Below are 21,906 nucleotides of genomic sequence, written 5' to 3'. Positions count from 1 at the left end.
GCATAATCTATAGGCTAATTTTAAGTCCCTCATTACCCCAATCAATCAGATTATATTTCTTTAAACGTGCCTGCTGGCAGTAGGCTTATGGAATGAATAATCAAATGAGATCTTGCTAGCGAAAATAATTAGTTCAACTCTTTCAGAATAAGGATACGGCTCTCTTGTCCATTGATGGATGTATGGTGGATGTTTTATTTGTCTGGCACCGTGGTGTGATGGTTGGTCCTTATGCCTCTCACGCGGACGACCCGCGTTCGAATCCCCCCTTTTTCTAATTAATTTTTTTCTTTTTGCAATGTATATGCTTCAATTTGGTGCACTTTGAGAGCTATATAAAGAATGACATCCTCAATGCATGTAGATTTATAATATTTTAACTTAAAACTAGGCTATTATATTCCAAAAAAATTATATTGGAAACGCGGGGTTTCGAACTAGGGTCATCCGCTTGACAGGAGTGAGCACTAGCCGTTGCACCACTGTGCCAGACGGGATCTATCCATTGTGTATCCATCAATGGACAAGAGACCCGTGTTTCGAATATTTTTCTTTTGAATGAAGTTTTATCTCTTTATTCTCAAATGCATTAATGTGACGTCAACGGCTCATTCAATTGCTCAAATCCGTCAAACAGCGCATCTCATCAGACATTTTAATCCCAGTTACAATATCACAATAAGGTGTGAGTGATGATACAATTCAACAATCCTCAGATTCCTCGTAATTCATAATCCACAAAGACCACAATCCACGCATAGACACTTCAATTTTATGCTTGAATGAAACACAATCCGGGCGCTCCGTTAAGCAAATCTACAGCGGAGAATATATGAAACTAATCAGAGCCAAACAGCCGATAGGTTTCATTCATTAAAAATATCCCCGCGGGATTCACATTTGCAATGCGCCGTTATTAAAATAACCACATGCAGTGTGTATCGCGACTCCGAGCGCCGTATATGACGTGCATTATTTTATTTAGGACAAAGTAAATTTATAGGCTGAATATGATTTATTATCAGCATTTAGTTCTATTATTATACATTTCAAAAGCCCCCTCTAGGAAAACGAAGCACAAAAACATAATTCAGAATGTTATAATGGGATCTAGACTAGAAATATTTCAGGAAGCGAGCTGGCATTTTTTTGCGAGGGCGTGGCCATGGTTCATCCAGCTAACTGAACTTAACCCTGCTCCAGACAAGGTTCAAACGTTCTGATCTGTTACCATGGTGATTTAGAAAATCCGACTTCGGGGAACAGAAAGGTCTGGCTTAAGTCAAGCTATCCTGAAAATTATCCGGCTAACTCAGTTAGCCAGGTACGGGGAACGGGGCCCTGGACTCGAGTACTACAACACTGTTTCCTGTTGCAATGTTTCCTAATGCATCTCTGGACACTTAACATTTATTTTAGGTTCATGATTATAATTATAATGTACAATCATTGTGAGACATTATCACGAGCCTCCAGTCTGTCACCAGCAGTGTTGGGCAGTTAGATTGTGTTTATACACAGCCTTCTGTAGATGTGTTGGGCAGTAACGTTAGATTGTGTTTATACACATCCTTCTGTATATGTGTTGCGCAGTAACGTTAGATCATGTTTATACACGGCCTTCTGTATATGTGTTGCGCAGTAACGTTAGATTGTGTTTATACACAGCCTTCTGTAGATGTGTTGGGCAGTAACGTTAGATTGTGTTTATACACGGCCTTCTGTATATGTGTGTTGGCAGTAACGTTAGATTGTGTTTATACGCGGCCTTCTGTAGATGTGTTGCGCAGTAATGTTAGATTGTATTTATACACAGCCTTCTGTAGATGTGTTGGGCAGTAACGTTAGATTGTGTTTATACACAGCCTTCTGTATATGTGTTGCGCAGTAACGTTAGATTGTGTTTATACACAGCCTTCTGTAGATGTGTTGGGCAGTAACGTTAGATTGTGTTTATACACGGCCTTCTGTATATGTGTGTTGGCAGTAACGTTAGATTGTGTTTATACGCGGCCTTCTGTAGATGTGTTGCGCAGTAACGTTAGATTGTATTTATACACAGCCTTCTGTAGATGTGTTGGGCAGTAATGTTAGATTGTGTTTATACACAGCCTTCTGTAGATGTGTTGGGCAGTAACGTTAGATCATGTTTATACACGGCCTTCTGTAGCCTATATGTGTTGCGCAGTAACGTTAGATTGTGTTTATACACAGCCTTCTGTAGATGTGTTGGGCAGTAACGTTAGATTGTGTTTATACACAGCCTTCTGTAGATGTGTTGGGCAGTAACGTTAGATTGTGTTTATACACAGCCTTCTGTAGATGACGTGTGCGTGCGGCAGGTCAGAGTGAGGTCACAGCGGCTACTAGCCAAAGCATGTCATGAATGTCCCATGTGGGAGCATGTCTATGTTCCCCGGATCCTATGTTCCCCGGGTTCTATGTTCCCCGCTTTGATTGATTGATTGATTGAAAATTTTAGACCACCAGCCTTGATTCCAAACTCTAACCTTAACCAGTTCGAAAGAGGGCCTAAGCTTAACCAGTTCGAAACAAGGCGGACATTAATAATTAATAAAATAATAAACATTTATAAAATGTTCAATCTATTAATCAATCAAGCGGGGAACATAGGACCCGGGGAACATAGGACCCGGGTAACATAGGGATGATCCCTCCCATGTCATGTCACGGGAAATACGACATCCAATTTGATTAAGCATCTGACACGGCATCTGACACGGCAACACGACTTTACCTGACAGGGAAACCTCTACCAGTGAAGGCTGTAAAGAAAACAACAGGAACTGGATCTAAGATCAGGGAAACACCACAAGGGAGTGGAGAAGGTCTGAAGAGGCTCATCGTGGGGTATACCGGAGGAGATGTTACTTATTCCATTGTAGAATAGAATAGAAGTACTTTATTGATCCCGAGGGAAATTCAGCGTACTTGTTGCATATGGCAAATAAAACTATCTGAAAACTATTCACAAGTTTGCTGGCTACCTCTAGAGAAATATGCGGTGATGGAAGCTAACTTGAAGGCCACACTCACTCAGCGAGGTAGACTTAGTTTCCACCACACCTGACATCTGGACAGCTAACAACAGAAGCTAAACAGGTTGTACATTATTCGAAAGTAACAAGTAACATAACTAGTAACAGAGTAATAAGTAAGAGGTATGTGGTATATTTCTAATCACATACCTAAGGTTATTTACAGTACAGTGAGGTTGTTATCTGGAAGGAGGGAAAGATCATAAGTGATAGGATGGTCTCCTCATCTGACTTCAAATATAGCCAGCAAGGAATAAACGTGCAGTCCAGACCACAGAGTTCGAATTCAAACTCATGTATTTATTGCAGAGAGGCCAAAAGGTGAAAATGCATCAGTTACATCAGGGATTATTCATCATTGTACAAAAGGATTGATGAGGTTTACATAATCATATAGCCCATTCACGGTGGCTCTTCACATCAAATACAAGTTTGCACATAAAAGTAGTCATGTTTATCAATGGAATAGACTATCTTACTCTTTGCCACCACATGATTAAACCTGGTCAACAGATTCGGAATCTGTACATGTTACTCTAACCAACAATAATGGGTCCATGATTCTAGTCACATGAAACGGCAGAAACCATTCTCTGTGGCAGCGGTGGAGACCATCAGACCCCCTGGGGATGGGTGAGTCTGGCTGGCCTCTCAACTAACTTTACTGATCCAATATTTATAGGCTAAATTACCTCACTATTTTTAAACTGGTTCAACCAATCACAAGTATCTAAAAACAGGCGGTCTTCTGTTGGGGCTGTCTGGCCCAACATCTCCTCGTCGTGTGGTTGCCTGCAGCAATAGGGGGGGGGGGGGCGTGGCATGTTGATGAGTTGGCATCTTCTCCCCCCAAGAGAGAATTAATTGGCAGTTGAACACTAGAACCTTTTCTAATTTGTAGCTTTAATGTAATGAGTTACATCTATATTCAGCATTAAACCAATGTGGCGTTGTCTATATTTTAATACCAGATTTCCTATATAAAGTATACTGAATTAATAGTTCCTTGGTTTTAGATTCTAGCAAGCTTTACAACCAGAGTGAAATAGCTTTATTACTTAGCCAGTCTGTAACCTTTTTAGATTCAGATTCAGATTCAGAGTTTTATTTGCCACATGGAATCATACACTCAGAGTTTCTTCATTACACAATCATAAATAACATTCCATGGACAAAAGGAGCAGGAAGAAGAATAAATCTTATAATTACCTGCCCCTTATTCCTAAACTAAAAAAAAGTATTTTCTTAATGGTCGGTGTACAACCTAATTTATACAAATAATAATTTATACCATTATACAGAAACTCACAATCCACAGTTAAACAAAGAAAAAATTAATAATAATAATAATAATAATAATAATAATAATAATAATAATAATAATAATAATAATAATAATAATAATAATAATAATAATAATAATAATAATAATAATAATAATAATAATAATAATAATAATAATAATAATAATAATAATAATAATAATAATAATAATAATAATAATAATAATAATAATAATAATAATAATAATAATAATAATAATAATAATAATAATAATAATAATATTAATAATAATAATAATAATAATAATAATAATAATAATAATAATAATAAAGAATAAGAATAAAAGAAAGAGAGAAAAAAAGAAAAGAAAAGATCTCACTATTCAGATCACATTTGATTTTCATACTGACTAAATATTTCTTTTTTATAATTTTTTTGAATTGATAAACACTTTTACATCCCTTAAGCTCGCTATGGAGAGAATTCCACAACTTTACACCAATAACTGAAGGACACATCTGTTTAAGTGTGGTACGTGCAAACTGATGTTTAAAATTGTATTTTCTCCTACTAAACTCACTTTCTAAATGAAAAAGAGTTTGTAGTTTTTCTGGCAGTGTATTATTTCTTGCCCTAAACATAATTAACATTGTTTGAAACTTAACCATGTCTTCAAGTTTAATTATTCTAGATTTAATAAATAATGTATTTGTGTGTTCTCGATAACTCACTTTATGTGTGATTCTTATGGCCCTCTTCTGTAGTATATATAATGGTTTTATATTGGTCCCATAAGTATTCCCCCATACTTCAATACAATAACTGATATAAGGTGAGATGAGTGAACAGTAGAGTGTTCTCATTGCCTCATACTCTAACACATCCTTTACTTTATTCATAACAAAAATACTCTTGGACATCTTTTTTTTAACGTGTGCTATGTGCGATTTCCATGTTAATTTATCATCCATAATCACACCAAGAAAACGAAATTCATTAACTCTCTCTATATCAACTCCATCTATTGTCAGTACTATATTTTCATCTAGTTTTCGATTGCCAAAAATCATAAATTTAGTTTTTTTCAGATTCAGTTACTTGTGGTTTTCTATTGTCATTACTTTTTTGTTTATGTTGAACCATTGGGCAGTGCCTATCGTAAAGTGTCCGATAGATATTCAAAAAAGTATTGTAAGCAGCATTGACGTCTTCTACATAGACCCCCTTCCATTCTTCATTTAAAAGATCATTCCTGAACATGTTTACAGCATCATCCCTTCTTGACCTTTTATATCTGTACCCATTCTCCTCCTTTGTTCTCTTCAATTGACAATCAAAAGTAACAAAAATAGGTAAGTGGTCACTTATATCATTTATAACTAATCCACTTATGTTATCCTTAAAGCTATTAATAAAAATATTATCTATTAATGTAGCAGAGGTTTCTGTTATTCTACTTGGCTTGCTGATCAGTGGATATAACCCTCTTCCATACAATAATTCAAAAAAATCTGCTGAAGCCTTATGTTTAGAAACCTTTAGTAGGTCAATATTATAATCTCCACAAATAATAAATGTCTTATTTCTGTTTACCCTACTCAACAAATCATCCAATGTGTCTGTAAATGTTTCTATCTTTGACCCAGGTCTCCTGTATATACAAGTAACAATTATATTGCTTATTTTTTCCATTTCGTTCCACCGTTAAACATTCCATTATGTCATCAATAGCCATTGTCATATATCCAACTGGTTTACATTTAAAATCTCCATCCACAAAAAGTGCCACACCTCCTGCTTTCTTACTTGTTCTGTTTATATGATATAGTTCATACCCGTCAATGTGGAAATCAACAACCTCTGATCTCTGTTAGACCAGCTGCTCTCTGCTGCCAGTGAGGTGTGACCTTTTACTCCCTTTGTTCTAACACTGACCATATTTGAATCTTCATTGTTGTTACCCTGAGAGTCCACTGTCAACAGATCCCCACACCACCGTAGAGGGATCCAATCATTCCAGTAGCCTCCATGTAATGCTACAGTTCAATATTAAAGCATTATTTTGAATGAACTATTATAACAGATATTTTCAGTTTCAGGGTTGATCTAACAGTCTGCTCAAGTCAATATACCATAGGTAACTAAGTACACTTCCTGAATAACAGTAGACCAAAATGCTGGTTACCTCTTCTGGTTACATTTATGATCAAGAAGGTGATGGTCTTTGATAATTACTCAGAAAACAAGGTAATTCCAGTTAGGTTAAATGTGGTATTTTCTCTCTCTCTCTCTCTCTCTCTCTCTCTCTCTCTCTCTCTCTCTCTCTCTCTCTCTCTCTCTCTCTCTCTCTCTCTCTCTCTCTCTCTCTCTCTCTCTCTCTCTCTCTCTCTCTCTCTCTCTCTCTCTCTCTCTCTCTCTCTCTCTCTCTCTCTCCATCAGGTCTGCAGTCGTTTGTGAATGTGAATCTCTTAGTCCTGGATATCAACGATAATAAACCTGAACTGGTTGTGGACGAGGTCTTTGTCTGTGAGAACGATATGATTGGAACGGTGAGAAGTTAATATTATCATACTGTATAATTGACTGAATAGCTATAGACTCACTGACTGACTAGCTGGCTGACCACCTAGCTAGCTGGCTGACTGAGTAACTGACTGACTAGCTAGCTAGCTAACTGACTGACTAGCTGGCTGACAACCTAGCTATCTGGTTCCCCTATGTTCCCCGGGTCCTATGTTCCCCGATTGATTGATTGATTGATTGAACATTTTAGACCACCAAGCCTGATTCCAAACTCTAACCTTAACCAACTTCGAAAGAGGGCCTAAGCTTAACCAGTTCGAAACAAGGCGGACATTAATAATGAATAAAATAATAAAAATGTATAACATTTTCAATCAATTAATCAATCAATCAGGGAACATAGGACCCGGGGAACATAGGACCCGGGGAACATAGGGATGATCCCGCTGGCTGACTGACTAGATGGCTGACTGTCTAAGCATCTGTCTATATGACTGAATGGCAGGGCTATAGTAATGAGAACCTTGTCTCTCTGTCTGCCTGCTTGTCTGTCTGGCTGCTTGCCTGCACCTCTCACACAGCTCTGAAACCAGACCTTATCTTATCTTCATTTCCCTCCGTTAGCTGGTCGGGACGCTGAGAGCCACAGATAAAGACGACCAGCCACCTTCCTTCAGCTTCTACCTCACCAAGCCAAACGCCAACTTCTCCCTCATTGACAACAGAGGTATGAAGCCACTTACTATGATCAGAACTCAATATACTCCAAGCTCAATATACTCAGAGAGGAGGAGAGGAGAGGAGAGGAGAGGAGAGGAGAGGAGAGGAGAGGAGAGGAGAGGAGAGGAGAGGGAGGGGGAGAGGGAGAGGAGGGGAGAGGAGGAGAGGGGAGATGAGGAGAGGGGAGAGGAGAGGATAGGAGAGGAGGGGAGAGGAGGAGAGAGGAGAGGAGAGGAGAGGAGAGGAGAGGGAAAGAAGGGGAGATGAGAGGAGAGGAGAGGATAGGAGAGGAGAGGAGAGGAGAGGAGAGGAGAGGAGAGGAGAGGAGAGGAGAGGAGAGGAGAGGAGAGGAGAGGAGAGGAGAGGAGAGGAGAGGAGAGGAGAGGAGAGGAAAGTCAAGAGTCAAGAGTCAAGAGTCAAGAGTCAAGTCAAGAGTTTTATTTGTCACAACATACAAGTATACAATGAAATGCGGGGGGTCTTGCCCGCAACGATTGTGCATAATACAATAATAATATATAATAATATAATAAGAATCCAATAGAACGACATTGTGCAATAATACAAGTAATCAAAGTAGGGCATATTGGTATATGTACATGAGTTATTTACAGAGCATGGTAGGCAGGGCTGCCTCAGGGGGTGTACGAGCAGTGCGGTCGCACAGGGCCTCGCGGGAAGGGGGGCCTTGCAAATATATTTTTTTTATTTTTAATAAAACTTATATTCACAGGATTTAATAAATAAAAATTTAAATAAATAGAATGTTAACAATCACTTTCCATCACAGACCTAAAATCTAGTTTTGCTTACATGCTTATATATTTCACATTAGACACGTTTGTAGAATAGTGTTCCGGGCTCTGCGGCTCTGCAGATATACTATTGGTTTCATTCAATTACTTTTATGCAAAGCATCGTGGGGTGGGAGGACTAACACTAGGGGTAGCTGGTTGGCGTCGGTCTGGTAGTCGGTAGAGAGATGTGAAAAAGACCGGTATTATACACGAGGGGGTACAGCCAGGTACAGGGTCTATTCGGCGCTGTCCACTGGAGCGAGTGGATGTCTTGGCCAAGAGAACCAGATGTGCAGCATCGGAGCGGAGGAGATGGCGCCGCGTGCCGTGGGCTTGTCGGTACCGGGTGTGGTGATTGGGTTGTGCCGGGACGGGGAGGACGTTTGGCGGATGGACTGAGGATGAAAGTTGTTGCGTGTTGGAACCTTCAGTCAGGCTATAGCTATGTCGGCTAGTAGCTTGGCTGGGGGCAGGGACAGCTAACTAGCGTTAGCTAACGCTACGTTGTCGCGTGCTAACGTGTGGCGGATGGACTGGGAGCGGACTCCCGGGTTCATCCCAACGGGGGGGACAATATCATGATGGGACTGGTGAACTTTCTCCACGGTCGTCTCCCTCCTCTTGGACCTGACTCTGCGTTAGGGTGAGTTTTTGGTGCGGTCTGCTCTGTTCCCGCCGTGGATCTCTCTCTCTCTCTCTCTCTCTCTCTCTCTCTCTCTCTCTCTCTCTCTCTCTCTCTCTCTCTCTCTCTCTCTCTCTCTCTCTCTCTCTCTCACGCGTGCTCTCTCTCACGCTCTCTCTCTCTCTCTCGCGCTCTCTCTCGCGCTCTCTCTCGCGCTCTCTCGCACTCTCTCTCTCTTGCTCTCTCGCGCTCTCTCTCTCTCGCTCTCTCTTGCTCTCTCTCTCTCTCTCTCTCTCTCTCTCTCGCTCTCTCTTGCTCTCTCTTTCTTGCTCTCTCTCTTGCTCTCTCTCTCTCGCTCTCTCTATCCCTCTCTCTCTATCTCGCTCTCTCTCCCTCTCTCTATCTATATCTCTCTCTATTTCTCTCTCTCTATCTCTCTCTCTCTTTCTCTCTCTATATCTACCTATCTGGCTTTGGGCTTGTTTGTCAGGTTCCGGGGGTGTTTTGTGCATTTTCCCTGTTGCTGCCGGGTGTGCGACTGTGCGGGTGCATTGCCACTAAGCCTCGGGCAGCGCTATTATTTAAGGATGCGTTGACTGTATCATATGCCCAGCCTCGGGCAGCGCTATTATTTGGGAATGCGTTGACTGTGTCATGTGCCCAGCCTCGGGCAGCGCTACTATTTAAGAATATGTTGACTGTATGTGTGTGCCCAGCCTCGGGCAGCGCTATTGTTTAGGAGTATGTTGGCTGTATAAAAAAAAACTCGCACAGGGCCTCGCATTTTTCCCAGGCGGCACTGATGGTAGGACATGCTAGGTCCTGTGGTAGTGCAATACACTGTTAGCTACGGATGAGGAACTGGGTCTTTATGTACACTGCTATACAATGCTATATTATACAATCTCAAGTTATACTATACTATTCTTAAAGTGACCTTTCCTTTTGTAAAGTGACCATAAGTGTGAGCGTGTGCAGCATGAGTGTGTGTGTGCTCATGTTAAAGTGGCTGCTAGTGTGTGAGCGTGTACAGTGTGTGTGTGCTCATGTGTGCTTGTGTGTGGATAGTTCAGTGTTCAAGGCTCTGATGGCCTGGGGGAAGAAGCTGAGCCAAAGTCTCTCTGTCCTAGTTGCTGGTGTTTGCAGGCGTTTGCCTGACCGCAGCAGCTTGAACAGGCTGTTGTTGGGGTGGTGAGGGTCTTTCATTATTCTGCAGGCTCTGGATTTGCACCTCTTGTTGCAAAAAAGAGGAGGGGAGAGGAGAGGAGAGGAGAGGAGAGGAGAGGAGAGGAGAGGAGAGGAGAGGAGAGGAGAGGAGAGAGAGGAGAGAGAGGAGAGGAGAGGAGAGGAGAGGAGAGGAGAGGAGAGGAGAGGAGAGGAGAGGCAACAATCTACTATAAGCCCAATTTGGAAATACAAGTGATCTGGACTCCTGTGAGGTCTGTTGCAGGTTGTGTAGCAGGTTGTGTAGCAGGTTGTGTAGCAGGTTGTGTAGCAGGTTGTGTTGCAGGTTGTGTTGCAGGTTGTGTTGCAGGTTGTGTTGCAAGTTGTGTTGCAGGTTGAGTTGCATGTTGAGTTGCAGGTTGAGTTGCAGGTTGTGTTGCAGGTTGAGTTGCAGGTTGTGTAGCAGGTTGTGTTGCAGGTTGTGTAGCAGGTTGTGTAGCAGGTTGAGTTGCAGGTTGTGTAGCAGGTTGTGTAGCAGGTTGTGTTGCAGGTTGTGTAGCAGGTTGTGTAGCAGGTTGTGTAGCAGGTTGTGTTGCAGGTTGTGTTGCAGGTTGTGTAGCAGGTTGTGTAGCAGGTTGTGTTGCAGGTTGTGTTGCAGGTTGTGTTGCAGGTTGAGTTGCAGGTTGTGTAGCAGGTTGTGTAGCAGGTTGTGTTGCAGGTTGTGTAGCAGGTTGTGTAGCAGGTTGTGTAGCAGGTTGTGTTGCAGGTTGTGTAGCAGGTTGTGTTGCAGGTTGTGTTGCAGGTTGTGTAGCAGGTTGTTTTGCAGGTTGTGTTGCAGGTTGTGTTGCAGGTTGTGTTGCAGATTGTGTTGCAGGTTGTGATGCAGGTTGTGTTGTGTGTTGCAGGTTGTATTGCAGGTTGTGTAGCAGCTTGTGTAGCATGTTGTGTAGCAGGTTGTGTTGCAGTTTGAGTTGCAGGGCAGGTTGTGTTGCAGGTTGTGTTGCAGGTTGTGTTGCAGGTTGAGTTGCAGGTTGTGTTGCAGGTTGTGTTGCAGGTTGTGTTGCAGGTTGTGTTGCAGGTTGTGTTGCAGGTTGTGTTGCAGGTTGAGTTGCAGGTTGTGTTGCAGGTTGTGTTGCAGGTTGTGTCGCAGGTTGTGTTCTACAGGGAACATTGGTCTGTTCATTAAACCACGATCACCTAGATCTGATCAAGTTTCAAGTTTGTTTATTAGTTGTCACAATAAAATACATGTACTTTACGGTGAAATGCTTGGTTCTGTATGAGCCCCTGAGAGTGTGCTTCATACAGTAAACAAATAAGTTAAAAGGTAATTAAAAAGGTAAGTAAATAAAAAAGGAATATACAATATACAATCTAAAGTACAGCCTAAGTACAATCTAAGTACAGTGAGTACAAATTTGTGAGGTACAACACTTTAACACATTGGCGGCCACTGGGATGCGTCTAATATTACTCTAGACGGCCAGCATATGTAAACAGACTTGCACAGTCCGTGGGGCTGTTTGTAGAGCTAAATCTATACTTTATAGTATTGCTATCTATCCATTCTCATTGTCAATTGAGACCATAAACCGTCCCTTCAAAATGGCTTAAAGAATATTTTTTTTCATCAATACATTCTCATTTTATAGCGCCGTGAATATAAGTGTTTTTTTTTTATCCACTTTTTCTCCCATTTTTTATATTTTCTCCCATTCCAATTTCGTATCATCCAATTCAACCCTCCCCTGTCACGAACGCTGTTTCTTGCCTCCCACAAGCCGGCTGCAATGTGGACTAAGTCATACATAGCACAAGTCCCCTCCGGTACTTGAGGTAACAGCAGTCGCATCTTTTCACCTGCGCAGCTCGATCGCTCTGTGGTGAGGAGTAACGCGTGGGAGGCTCACGCTGCCCCCGACACTTCCTGATTCTACTGCGCAGGCGCACCAACCGACCTGTAGGAGTCGCTGTCCACAACGCCCGATCCCCACCCATCAGTTTCCCACCCCCTAATACGGCCAATGTGTATTAGTATGAACGACCAGCTAAACTGAAAGCAATGTGGAGCGCTGGGCTCGAACAGGCGAGCCCAGCGTCTCTGCATTCGTGGCGAGCGCCTTGCCCACTACGCCACGTAGCCGCCACTCGCCGTGAATATAAGTGTTATACAGGATTTGGTCTAGTATATTTCCTGGAAGTCTGGATAAAGGGCTAATAGCTACTAACGTTATATCCAATGGCATTTCGGTTATGCAGAAGCTACAGTTAAAACTCAAACTGCATATGATCAGTACGATCCTCAAGCATGTATGCATGAAAGGGGGGGGGGGGGGCGGGGGACGTCATTTCTGATTATTGATTACCAATAACCGTGTTCATCTCAGTAGCCACATACGCTGATCGGCTGGTTGAGTATCATAACAAGCTCTGATCAGCATGTAATTTACGTGAAAAAGATCTTACCATGAGCCAGTTGGATCCCCCCGAGCATTTCCCACTTATCAATCGCCATCTGGTAGATCGATATGTCCATTGGCTGATGATATATCCCCTTACTGCATAGTGAAATCCGCGATCGAAAACGTATTCCGTGCAACAGGCAATAGCGATCGCTTCAGGTGAGTAGAAAACGACATTGGAAATCCAGAAAAAAAAGACAGCTTCTGCCACAGGGAACACTGCATTATCGAGATAGCGCCCCTAAGAGAATCTGGCCGGTAATGCACTTTGTCGAATTCAAAGAGTAGGGTACATCTGCAGTGCCGCTCGGCGACCTTGAATAGGTTATTAAAATGGAATAAAAGCCAAAACAACCTTGCCACGGATATCCGTGGTCGGTCCTTTAAGCATGGATTCGAAACACGGATATATACGTTGTTGGGCGGGATTGTGATAAGGTAAGGTGCAAATGCAAATGAGGTATGAATGTAGTGCAAATCTCTTCTTCTAGAGAAGGAAATGTAGTCACACACACACACACACACACACACACACACACACACACACACACACACACACACACACACACACACACACACACACACACACACTAGAAGCCTAGCTCTGCTGCAAGTAGGACACATGTTGGTCCACACAGGCCCTTCTTCCAGGGTACAGGGTGACTGCTGTAGCTAACAGAAAGGTGATAGTATTTGTTAACGCTTGGGGGTCGGACCTCGCTGTTTGCACCTGCATGCGGGTGAACAAAGGCCTTGTCTCAGCCGAGAGGATGTCTCAGAAATGGCCAAAGTGTCGCACATTTCAGAAATCGGTCAAAATAGAGAAATGGCATTTTTTAGTGCTTGAGTGCAAAAACTTAATACGACTTGTAAATACATGAATTGTTATTAGATTGTAAGGCTGTTTTTCCCCGCAATAGTATGAGAGAACTACAATGTCGAGGGGAGGGGCTGATTTAAGTGTTGGGGGGGGGGGGGGGGGGGGCAGTTTCACTGACGGTGATCTCCATAAGTAAACACTGTGACTGAGCTCCGAGCAGAAAAGCTATGGACAACATAGCATTAGCGTTGGCAGCAGCTATCAATCATATTGGAGAATTCTGTGTCACGGCAAAGAGGACAGACGAGAATTAGGCCAATTTTGTCTCAGTCAGTCTCAATGAAGAGCGAGCGAGAGTGAATCCGACATTGCCTAGCTAACCCACATTGTCCGCTTCAATTAAATATGCTAAGCTATGGCTAACAAGCAGCCAGGCCCAGATAGCTTTATACAGAACGAGTGATTGATTGATTCATTGCCCGAACAATGAATGAATCACGCTAGAAATAAACGCCTACATGCTGTGTGTGTGTGTCTCTGTGCATTCAGTAGAAAGCTGGCTGCACGTTATTCACTTCCATTCATTGTGCTAAGCTAGGCTAACGTGCAGCCAAGCTAGGCTAACGTGATAAAGCCCTACTGTACATCTATGCCCAACAGAGAGTATAACTCTGTTATTATGACTCTGCCAGACAAAATCAAAGAGTTCTGTGATGATTAAGCCCAAGACATCCCATGCTATACTATATCTATATCTGTACATATCCCTTACCTACTCTTACTAGTTACTATATCTATTTACATATCCCTTACCTACTCTTACTAGTTACTATAACTATATCTGTACATATTCCTAGTTATGCTTCTGTCCAGTATGACTACGAAAAAACTATTGTTTTTATACTTTACTGTATCACTGTACATTGATACTACAACTCTGTACATACATCTGATTAGCACTACACCCAGTAGTACTAATTTATATATTTGATTATAGTTATAGTTTAACTCTTTCTCTGCCACGCTGGGAACGGGATATGGCTATGTGCTGCCATGCATTAAACCAATGGAGTCGGCCACCTTGTTTGCAGGGCTATAACTATATTCTATATTATAGCTATGGACGCAATACTATGGCCCATTTGACATCGAGTATCTATCGTTCAAGATGTGAAAAAGAAAAAAAAAATCGATCCATACATTCTCTTTTTATACCGTGGTGAATATAAGTATGCTTTTAGAGCGGTTTAGGGTAATTCCTGGGAGGAATTACCCTAAACAATTTTACACTAGGAATTAGTAATAGCCCGTGACGTATATTAATCCATTGGCATTTCATCTGTATACACGCTACAATAAAAAAATTCAAATGCATATGATCGGTATATAATGTTCCATCATGAATGCATGAATGGGGGGGGGGGGTCGTTTCTGATTAATTAATTGTCAATAACGGCATTCGTTAGTACAACAACGTACGCTGATCAGGGCGATTGCTACAAAAACAAGGCACAATCAAGTGGAAATTGGCATTAAATTGCTCTTACCTGTGGCCGGTGGGATTCCAAAAAGAATATTCCAATTATTTGATTGCCATCTGGTAGATCGTACAGTATGTCCATTTGGCTCATGACATAGCCCACCACAGGATAATGAATCGGGGGTCCCGAAAGCGATTCAATGCGATCGGGTAAAGCTCTCAGTCCAGGTTACTAGAAAAGTCCACCCGGAGGCATTTCATCAATGCACAGCTCCATACACAGAGTCTCAAAGGAAGTGCAACATCGGCCGCATACGCATATTATATTAACCCATTCATTGCCGGAGCTTATATCCATCCTTGTAGCCTCTCTGCCAGCTCTATTTGTCTATGGAGATGTTCACCTTCTTTGCAGGGCTATAACTTTTTAAATTGTATTGCTAAATTGACATTACTATGGCCCATTCAACATCAATTATCTATCGTTCAGGATGTAAGAACGTTTTACTTTTTCATTCACACATTCATCCAATAATACGGTCTAGAGCAGACCTGGGCATTGTACGGCCCGCGGGCCGGATACGGCCCGCGGGATGATTCTGACCGGCCCGCGAAAGATTACATGATAATACAATTTTTTTTTTTTTTTTTTTCGTGTCAACGTTCACACACACAATATACGCTTACCTAGGATTTGACTTGATTCAACAACAAAGCAGTCGGGGCAAGCCGAAAACGGTCGAAAGTGTGGTTATTTGAAGTTTGGATTTCTTTTTTTCACAACTGAGGTAGGTAGATAAAAAATGTTGAGACTAAAGTACAGAAAAAAGGTACCGTTGGGTACCGTTATCGATTCAGAGGTACCGGTACCGTATCGGTTCAAATGTGAACGGTACCCATCCCTACTGAACACACAACTGCAGGGCAAGGGCATTTTTCCTCATGAAATGCATAGCCATGTGAAAGCCTTCATGACAAAGTTGCAATTAATTTCAAGGCAACTAGGCAGCAACAATCTCAAACACATGAAAACCCTGAAAGAAGTCAAACCATCAGCTGATCACTGGCACAGGTACTCATCCATGTTGGGAGCACTGCATGATGAATTTTCAAGGCATTTTCAAGATTTCAAAAAGGTTGAGGATGAAATGCAGCTGGTTTCCTCTCCCTTTACCTGCAGTGTTGATAGTGCACCCACTGATGTTCAGCTTGAACTCATTGACCTGCAGTCTGATTCACTACTGAAAGAGCACTTTAAGTCAGCATCACTGCTAGAGTTATACTCTGCTCTCAAGGAGGAGAACTTTCCAAACAAGAGGAGACATGCTCAGAAGATGTTGGTTCTCTTTGGATCCACCTATATGTGAACAGACATTCTCAGTCATGACGTTTACCAAGTCCAGGTACAGATCCTCTCTCACTGATGAACATCTGGCAGCTGTGCTTCGCATCTCCACCTCAGACATGCAACCTGACTTTGATGGACTTGTTAAAGCTCAACAGAGACTGGATTTATCACACTGAATGAAAAAAAAAAAACTGAAGAACACTAAAATGTGGAAATATAACAAGTGAAATGGGTCACTTGATATTTTTTTTTCTTTTTTTTGCACAGTTCTGAAAACATTAAATGTTTAATATAGGCATGTAAAGTAAAAAAGTCTACTGGGACACTTTTCTTTACACAGTTGAGTGACATGTCTTGTTTATTTTGGCTATAAGATGATGTGATGTCTTTAGAAAGATAAGAAAATCCTTGTTTCAATAGTATATGAAACTCAAAATGCCCTTTGTTATTAATGTTTCACATTTTGTTTATCATTTTGGAAATAAATTCTATTTGAATAAATGATATTTTTGAAAACTAACCTCACCTTTTAATTGCCAAATAATAACACACACTCTTACCAGGGGTCAAAACAATGCCATTTACTGCTTTTTATATAGAAATAAAATGTATATTATGCATAATTGAGTTTGGAATTTTGGCCCGGCCCTCCAACATATTTTCAGTTGCTCATTCGGCCCCCCGGGAAAAATAATTGCCCACCCCTGAGTATAAATATGTTTTTATCGTTTTCTACAGTATTTCATAGAACGTGAGATATAGCCATAAATGCATATATTAGATCATCAAATGCAGTTTGCTACCGATCGATGCCAGATAAAACATTTCAACTGTACACGGTCCTAGACGTGTTGACTGATCTGCGGTTGACCGGAGGGGGGGGGGGGCGGGGGGGTCGTTTATAATTCAATGACCGACGTTAAATGATTTATGTAGTATGGGTGATATATAGATCAGAGCAGTTTGTATCGAAAATGGTAAAGAAAATGCTGAAACTTACCCCAGTCTCCTCTTACCGTTGGGTGATGAGCGTGGAGCAAAAAGATCGCTATTATAGGATCAAATCAAATCAAATTAATTAATTTAATTAATTAATGTCCCCATGGGCTGTACAGGTCTTCTTTAAACAAGTCAAGAAGAAAACATAACAATAAGTCAAGAACAGAACAAGGACACCATAAGGTCCAACAAATTTAAAATAAATGCAAATAAATGAAAGAATGCAAGCACTCCCAGACATACCCCACGCGAAGGTAAGGAAAAACTCACTAAAACCTAACAATAGGAAAAAATGCTCCATGTTGATCTAGGTCAGGGGTGGCCAACCCGCGGCTCACAAGCCTTATGCGGCTCTTTGCCCGTCAATGTGCGGCTTTTCCATCAATAAATTATTTTAATTTTTTTTTTTTTTTTCTTTTTTTACTTTTTTTGTTGTTGTCACTCATTCCATAATGACGTAGAATAAACATTTAAATTTTTTTTTAAATGGTCCATTTGCATGTTCTTGGTATCTGAATCTAGGGATCAGTGTCAGAAATAGTGTGTCTGTTACTAGGCTTGAGTAAATTGTAATGAACCAAAGGAGAATATCAATTCTATTTAAAAATGTTTTTATCTTTGACTGTGAATAACACCATGCTAAAATTGACCAGACCTGAAAAATCTAAGCAAATGAATAAAGGGAAGATGATTAAACAGAAGGTTTTGTAGATACAGTACTGAATTCTGCCATCTTTTTTATAATGTACATTTCTCCACCATTTTTCATCATATTGCAACAACGTTTTTTGCAAGACGTTCACAGAAAGGTAGATAAACGAACTGCGTTCTGTTTTATGGCAATAACGTTCAGGTTTGTGGGAGATAATCCCAAAAAATAAGAGAAATAAAAAGGTAAATCCAGAAGTCAGATGATTGACAGGGGCTGGTGTGAGCTGGGTAGGGTAGTTTTTCTAAATTTGAAAGCCCTGAGTCTCTTCCTTCAAAAGACTACACTCACTTTTGGATGTGCCACTTCCTCCTGTCAATATGCGCCGGTTTCCGACTCAATGCCCTGAGATTTCTATAATCTTATATTCCACTAATAACAGTTAAAATAATTGGTAAACAAACGTAATGCTGAAAATCTACAATTTTACTGTATATCTCGGGCTTAAGAGGTTAACCCTGTGAGGCCCAAATAAAAAATACATTAGCAACTTCAGAGGCCAGAGGGTGGGACATATAAACACATTTACTATCAAATAGCATTGTGAGGCTGAACAACAGGACCAATTGACTATACATGTGCTTAAAGGGGAAGATATTCACCTTTTATGTGACTGTATTTGCAGTTGCTGGGATTAGATCAGACCAACCAGTTGCTGAAATCAAATTAGATCAGACCAACCAGTTGCTGGGATTAGATCAGACCAACCAGTTGCCGGCCTTTTTCAGTGTTTACCATTGTTTCTTAGCTATGTGGACTTATATTAATAGGATCTATGTCTCTAATTATCATATTGGCGCATTCTTCCAATTCTCCTCTCACAATATTCACCCTCACTGAACTGAGTCATCTGAAAATGTGCATATCTGTGATGTCAGAGATTTCTCAGCTGCATAATAATGTGGCAGTTGATGTGGCAGTTGGCACCAGGCCACACAGTGGTTGGAGCCCAGCCTCAAAACGGCTTAAGATCTTGAGGTAGAAAAATGCGGTTTTTGAGTACTTGATTAGAAATACAAAACAATGCATTTTTTTTTTGAAAAAAATCTAGGTGTTCCATAGACTCACAGGAATTGTGTAAAAGTGCCCAAATAGTGAAAGAAATAGTAAAATAGTTCCCCTTTAACATTTTTTAAATAAACATTCTTTTTTTAAATGGCTAAAAGTGATTTTGTAATTTTGCAACCGTGGGTCTCACAGGGTACTTTTAACCCTGTGAGACCCAAATAAAAAATACATTAGCAACTTCAGAGGCCAGAGGGTGAGACCTATAAACACAATAGTGCTGTGACTGAAAAAAAAGTTGAGAAACGCTGGTATATGGTGTGGCTCTTTGTGGTACCACAGTAATTTTTGTGGCTCTTAGTCTCTGACTGGTTGGCCACCCCTGATCTAGGTGATCCAGTTCCGGTTTGTATAATACTAATACACGTCTAATCATGTTGTTTATTGAGTTATGGCAACGGATCGATATGCACGGTGTCTGGATAGAGTCCCGCGAGCGATAGCGAGTGGCCGGACAGAATAGGGGACGGACTAAGCACTTCCGGCCACTTCCGGTTTTGGCAACTCGCCGATCGGCCATCAGGTGGCGGTATTGAAGCATTACAGAGTTGAGCGGAGTCTTACAACACCAGCAAAGACTCTGGGTGAAATGTGAATACCATGACGAAAATATGAAATATTGATCTCAAAGACGCTGTAAGACGTCATTGGCAGATTACGCATGGCGGAGAATGACGTCTTAACACGTCATCGGCGGAGAAAGGGTTAATATTGGACTTTTGCGATCTCAGACTCATTCCCTATGGTAACACCAGCCTTCCTGGATGGATAATGAATGGAAATAGCGAATAAAAGAAATAACGATCAAATAACGAGTATACTCGTTGTTGGCAGTGAATGAGTAGTTCAAACTATTTTCTTGTGGGATAATTTCTTTACTGGAATGTCTTGCTAGTATCAAGGCTAACAACCATCTAAAAACGAGTTAGTTGGCCAACAACAATCTAAACTATAGCTTTCCCTTCACACTTTTTAAGGGTAACAATTGTTTCATTATAAACCAATTGTGTAAAAGCCTAGAAGAAAAATACTGAGGAGCTGAATATTTACAATTACACATGAAAAACACAAAAGGTCCTCTCACCTCAAGTGCAGCTGTCTTACTCCAAAGAAGACTATGTAGGTGAGCTCTGATCCCAATTCTGGGCATTTCCATGCCAAAATATGGGAGAAAGCGCCTTTTGGTTGTGAAATATAATGAATGTGACAACCTACCTGTGTGACAACCAACCCTATTCTCCCCTACATACTACATTCATGTGACATAACTGAGTCATATATATATTCTGATACCCCAGGTTGTTCTGAAAATAAATATGTACATCACTTCATTGTTTAGGTTTTACAAGCAGTTTATCAAAGTTGACCGTGCACTTGAATTTGGTATAAAAATACAGAGTAAATATATATCTTATACAAATAACAATATATAAGGTATAGAAAATAAAATTTCTAATGACTCTGCACCCTAACTTTATCAACAAAACTCTCGCTGGGCCTCTTGGGTCAAAAAACAGTCATTGGAATAACAATGGAATGACAGACTGGAAGCTGGGCCTTTGTTCAGGTGTGAATTGGTGTGGAGTGAAAATTCTGGGAGTGTAGTCCTTTCATGATATAGCTGAATTGTCTTTCATTCTTTCAAAGCCCTGAACTAAGATTAGGTTAGAATGTTACCAGAATGTTTCATAGGACAGCTCCCGGTTTTGTTTACGGTTTGCGTTTTGAGCGTGTACTGTAAGATTGCCGTAGGTGATGATGTCACGCTAGTTAGTTTAGCCTATTTATTACTAGTTAGCAGCTAACATTAGCCCATTGCTTGCATCAATTATATTGCATGTTGTTCTGAAGGTCCAGATTAACACTGAAAGTCTGCGTTTATTATTTTGTATAACTTATATATTGTTTATATATATAAGATATATATCTTTACGTCATCTGTTTGCCTAACAGTATTCTCCATTCGCTTATGGTAGATCCCATCCTTAACGACTAGGCGCCAGAGACGCGCCCCCTAGACATGTTTTCTAGACATGTTCAGACACGTTTAGACAAGCCCAGAGCGGGCGCATTGATTCTGTACAGGTGAACAGGCTGAGCCCAATAGGGATCAGATAGAGTATATTGTGTAGACGGTGCAAGCAGCAGCAGCGGCAGTAACATAACAGGAAAACTAGCAGAGCGAGAGTGTGAGACGTCCGGTACGGTTGTATGCAGACCGACAGCGGTGTATCGTTATAGAGAGCTAATGGCTACTTAGATACAACTATAATATTGTCGAGCCATTATTGGCGCAGTATAGTGACTTGTGTAAGCGAAGTAACGTGGAGAGACTTATAGTTAAACCCAGCGCCGTTTGGATATAACTACTCATTGGAGACTGTCTGCGGGTTAGTTTCACGTAGAAACGAAGCTAACTAGCTACCATCTATGCCAACAGGCTTTTGGATTAATAGCTATTAACCCTGCCATCGGGCGCTAGGATTACAAGGACCGGTTCCGTACGAGACCCCTTCTTACAGCGGCGACAGGATTATCCGACCAGTCTACAGTTCCTCCGGAGCAGGAGCTCTAGAGAGAAACCATCGTCTCCAGCCACCATCTTGCTTTCCCTGTATCGCCTCGATTCGTCTCACTCCCTTCAGAGCTCCGGTCGAGTATCCGTAGTCTAGGAACTATTCGTTACCGCTGACTTTGTTGCACTGACATTCTATTATTAAAGGAGAACCGTAATCAATAATATGTATGTTGCTATGACTATTAAAATGCTGTTAACTTGGTATCCCTGTCCCCGCGCAGTCAATTGAGTGTCCACCATTTTCTCTAACTGTACTGTCTGGCTATTAATATTCTT

General features: G+C 41.1%; 1 protein-coding gene across 1 annotated transcript in view; it reads left to right on the top strand.

The window, feature by feature from the left end:
- Positions 1-21,906, top strand: part of cdh5 (cadherin 5) — a gene marked incomplete at its 5' end in the record, with an annotated part of 156,791 nt that overhangs the window by 50,731 nt on the left and 84,154 nt on the right. Inside the window, 2 exon segments of the mRNA XM_084321851.1 lie at positions 6,783-6,892; positions 7,491-7,593. Coding sequence (XP_084177977.1) covers positions 6,783-6,892; positions 7,491-7,593 — 213 coding nt within the window.

The sequence above is a fragment of the Notolepis coatsorum genome, assembly GCF_963971535.1.
Source record: "Notolepis coatsorum genome assembly, chromosome: 9".
NCBI classification, from domain to species: Eukaryota; Metazoa; Chordata; class Actinopteri; order Aulopiformes; family Paralepididae; genus Notolepis; species Notolepis coatsorum.
Note: the sequence above shows the minus strand (reverse complement) of the source record. Positions and strands in the feature narration are given on the sequence as shown.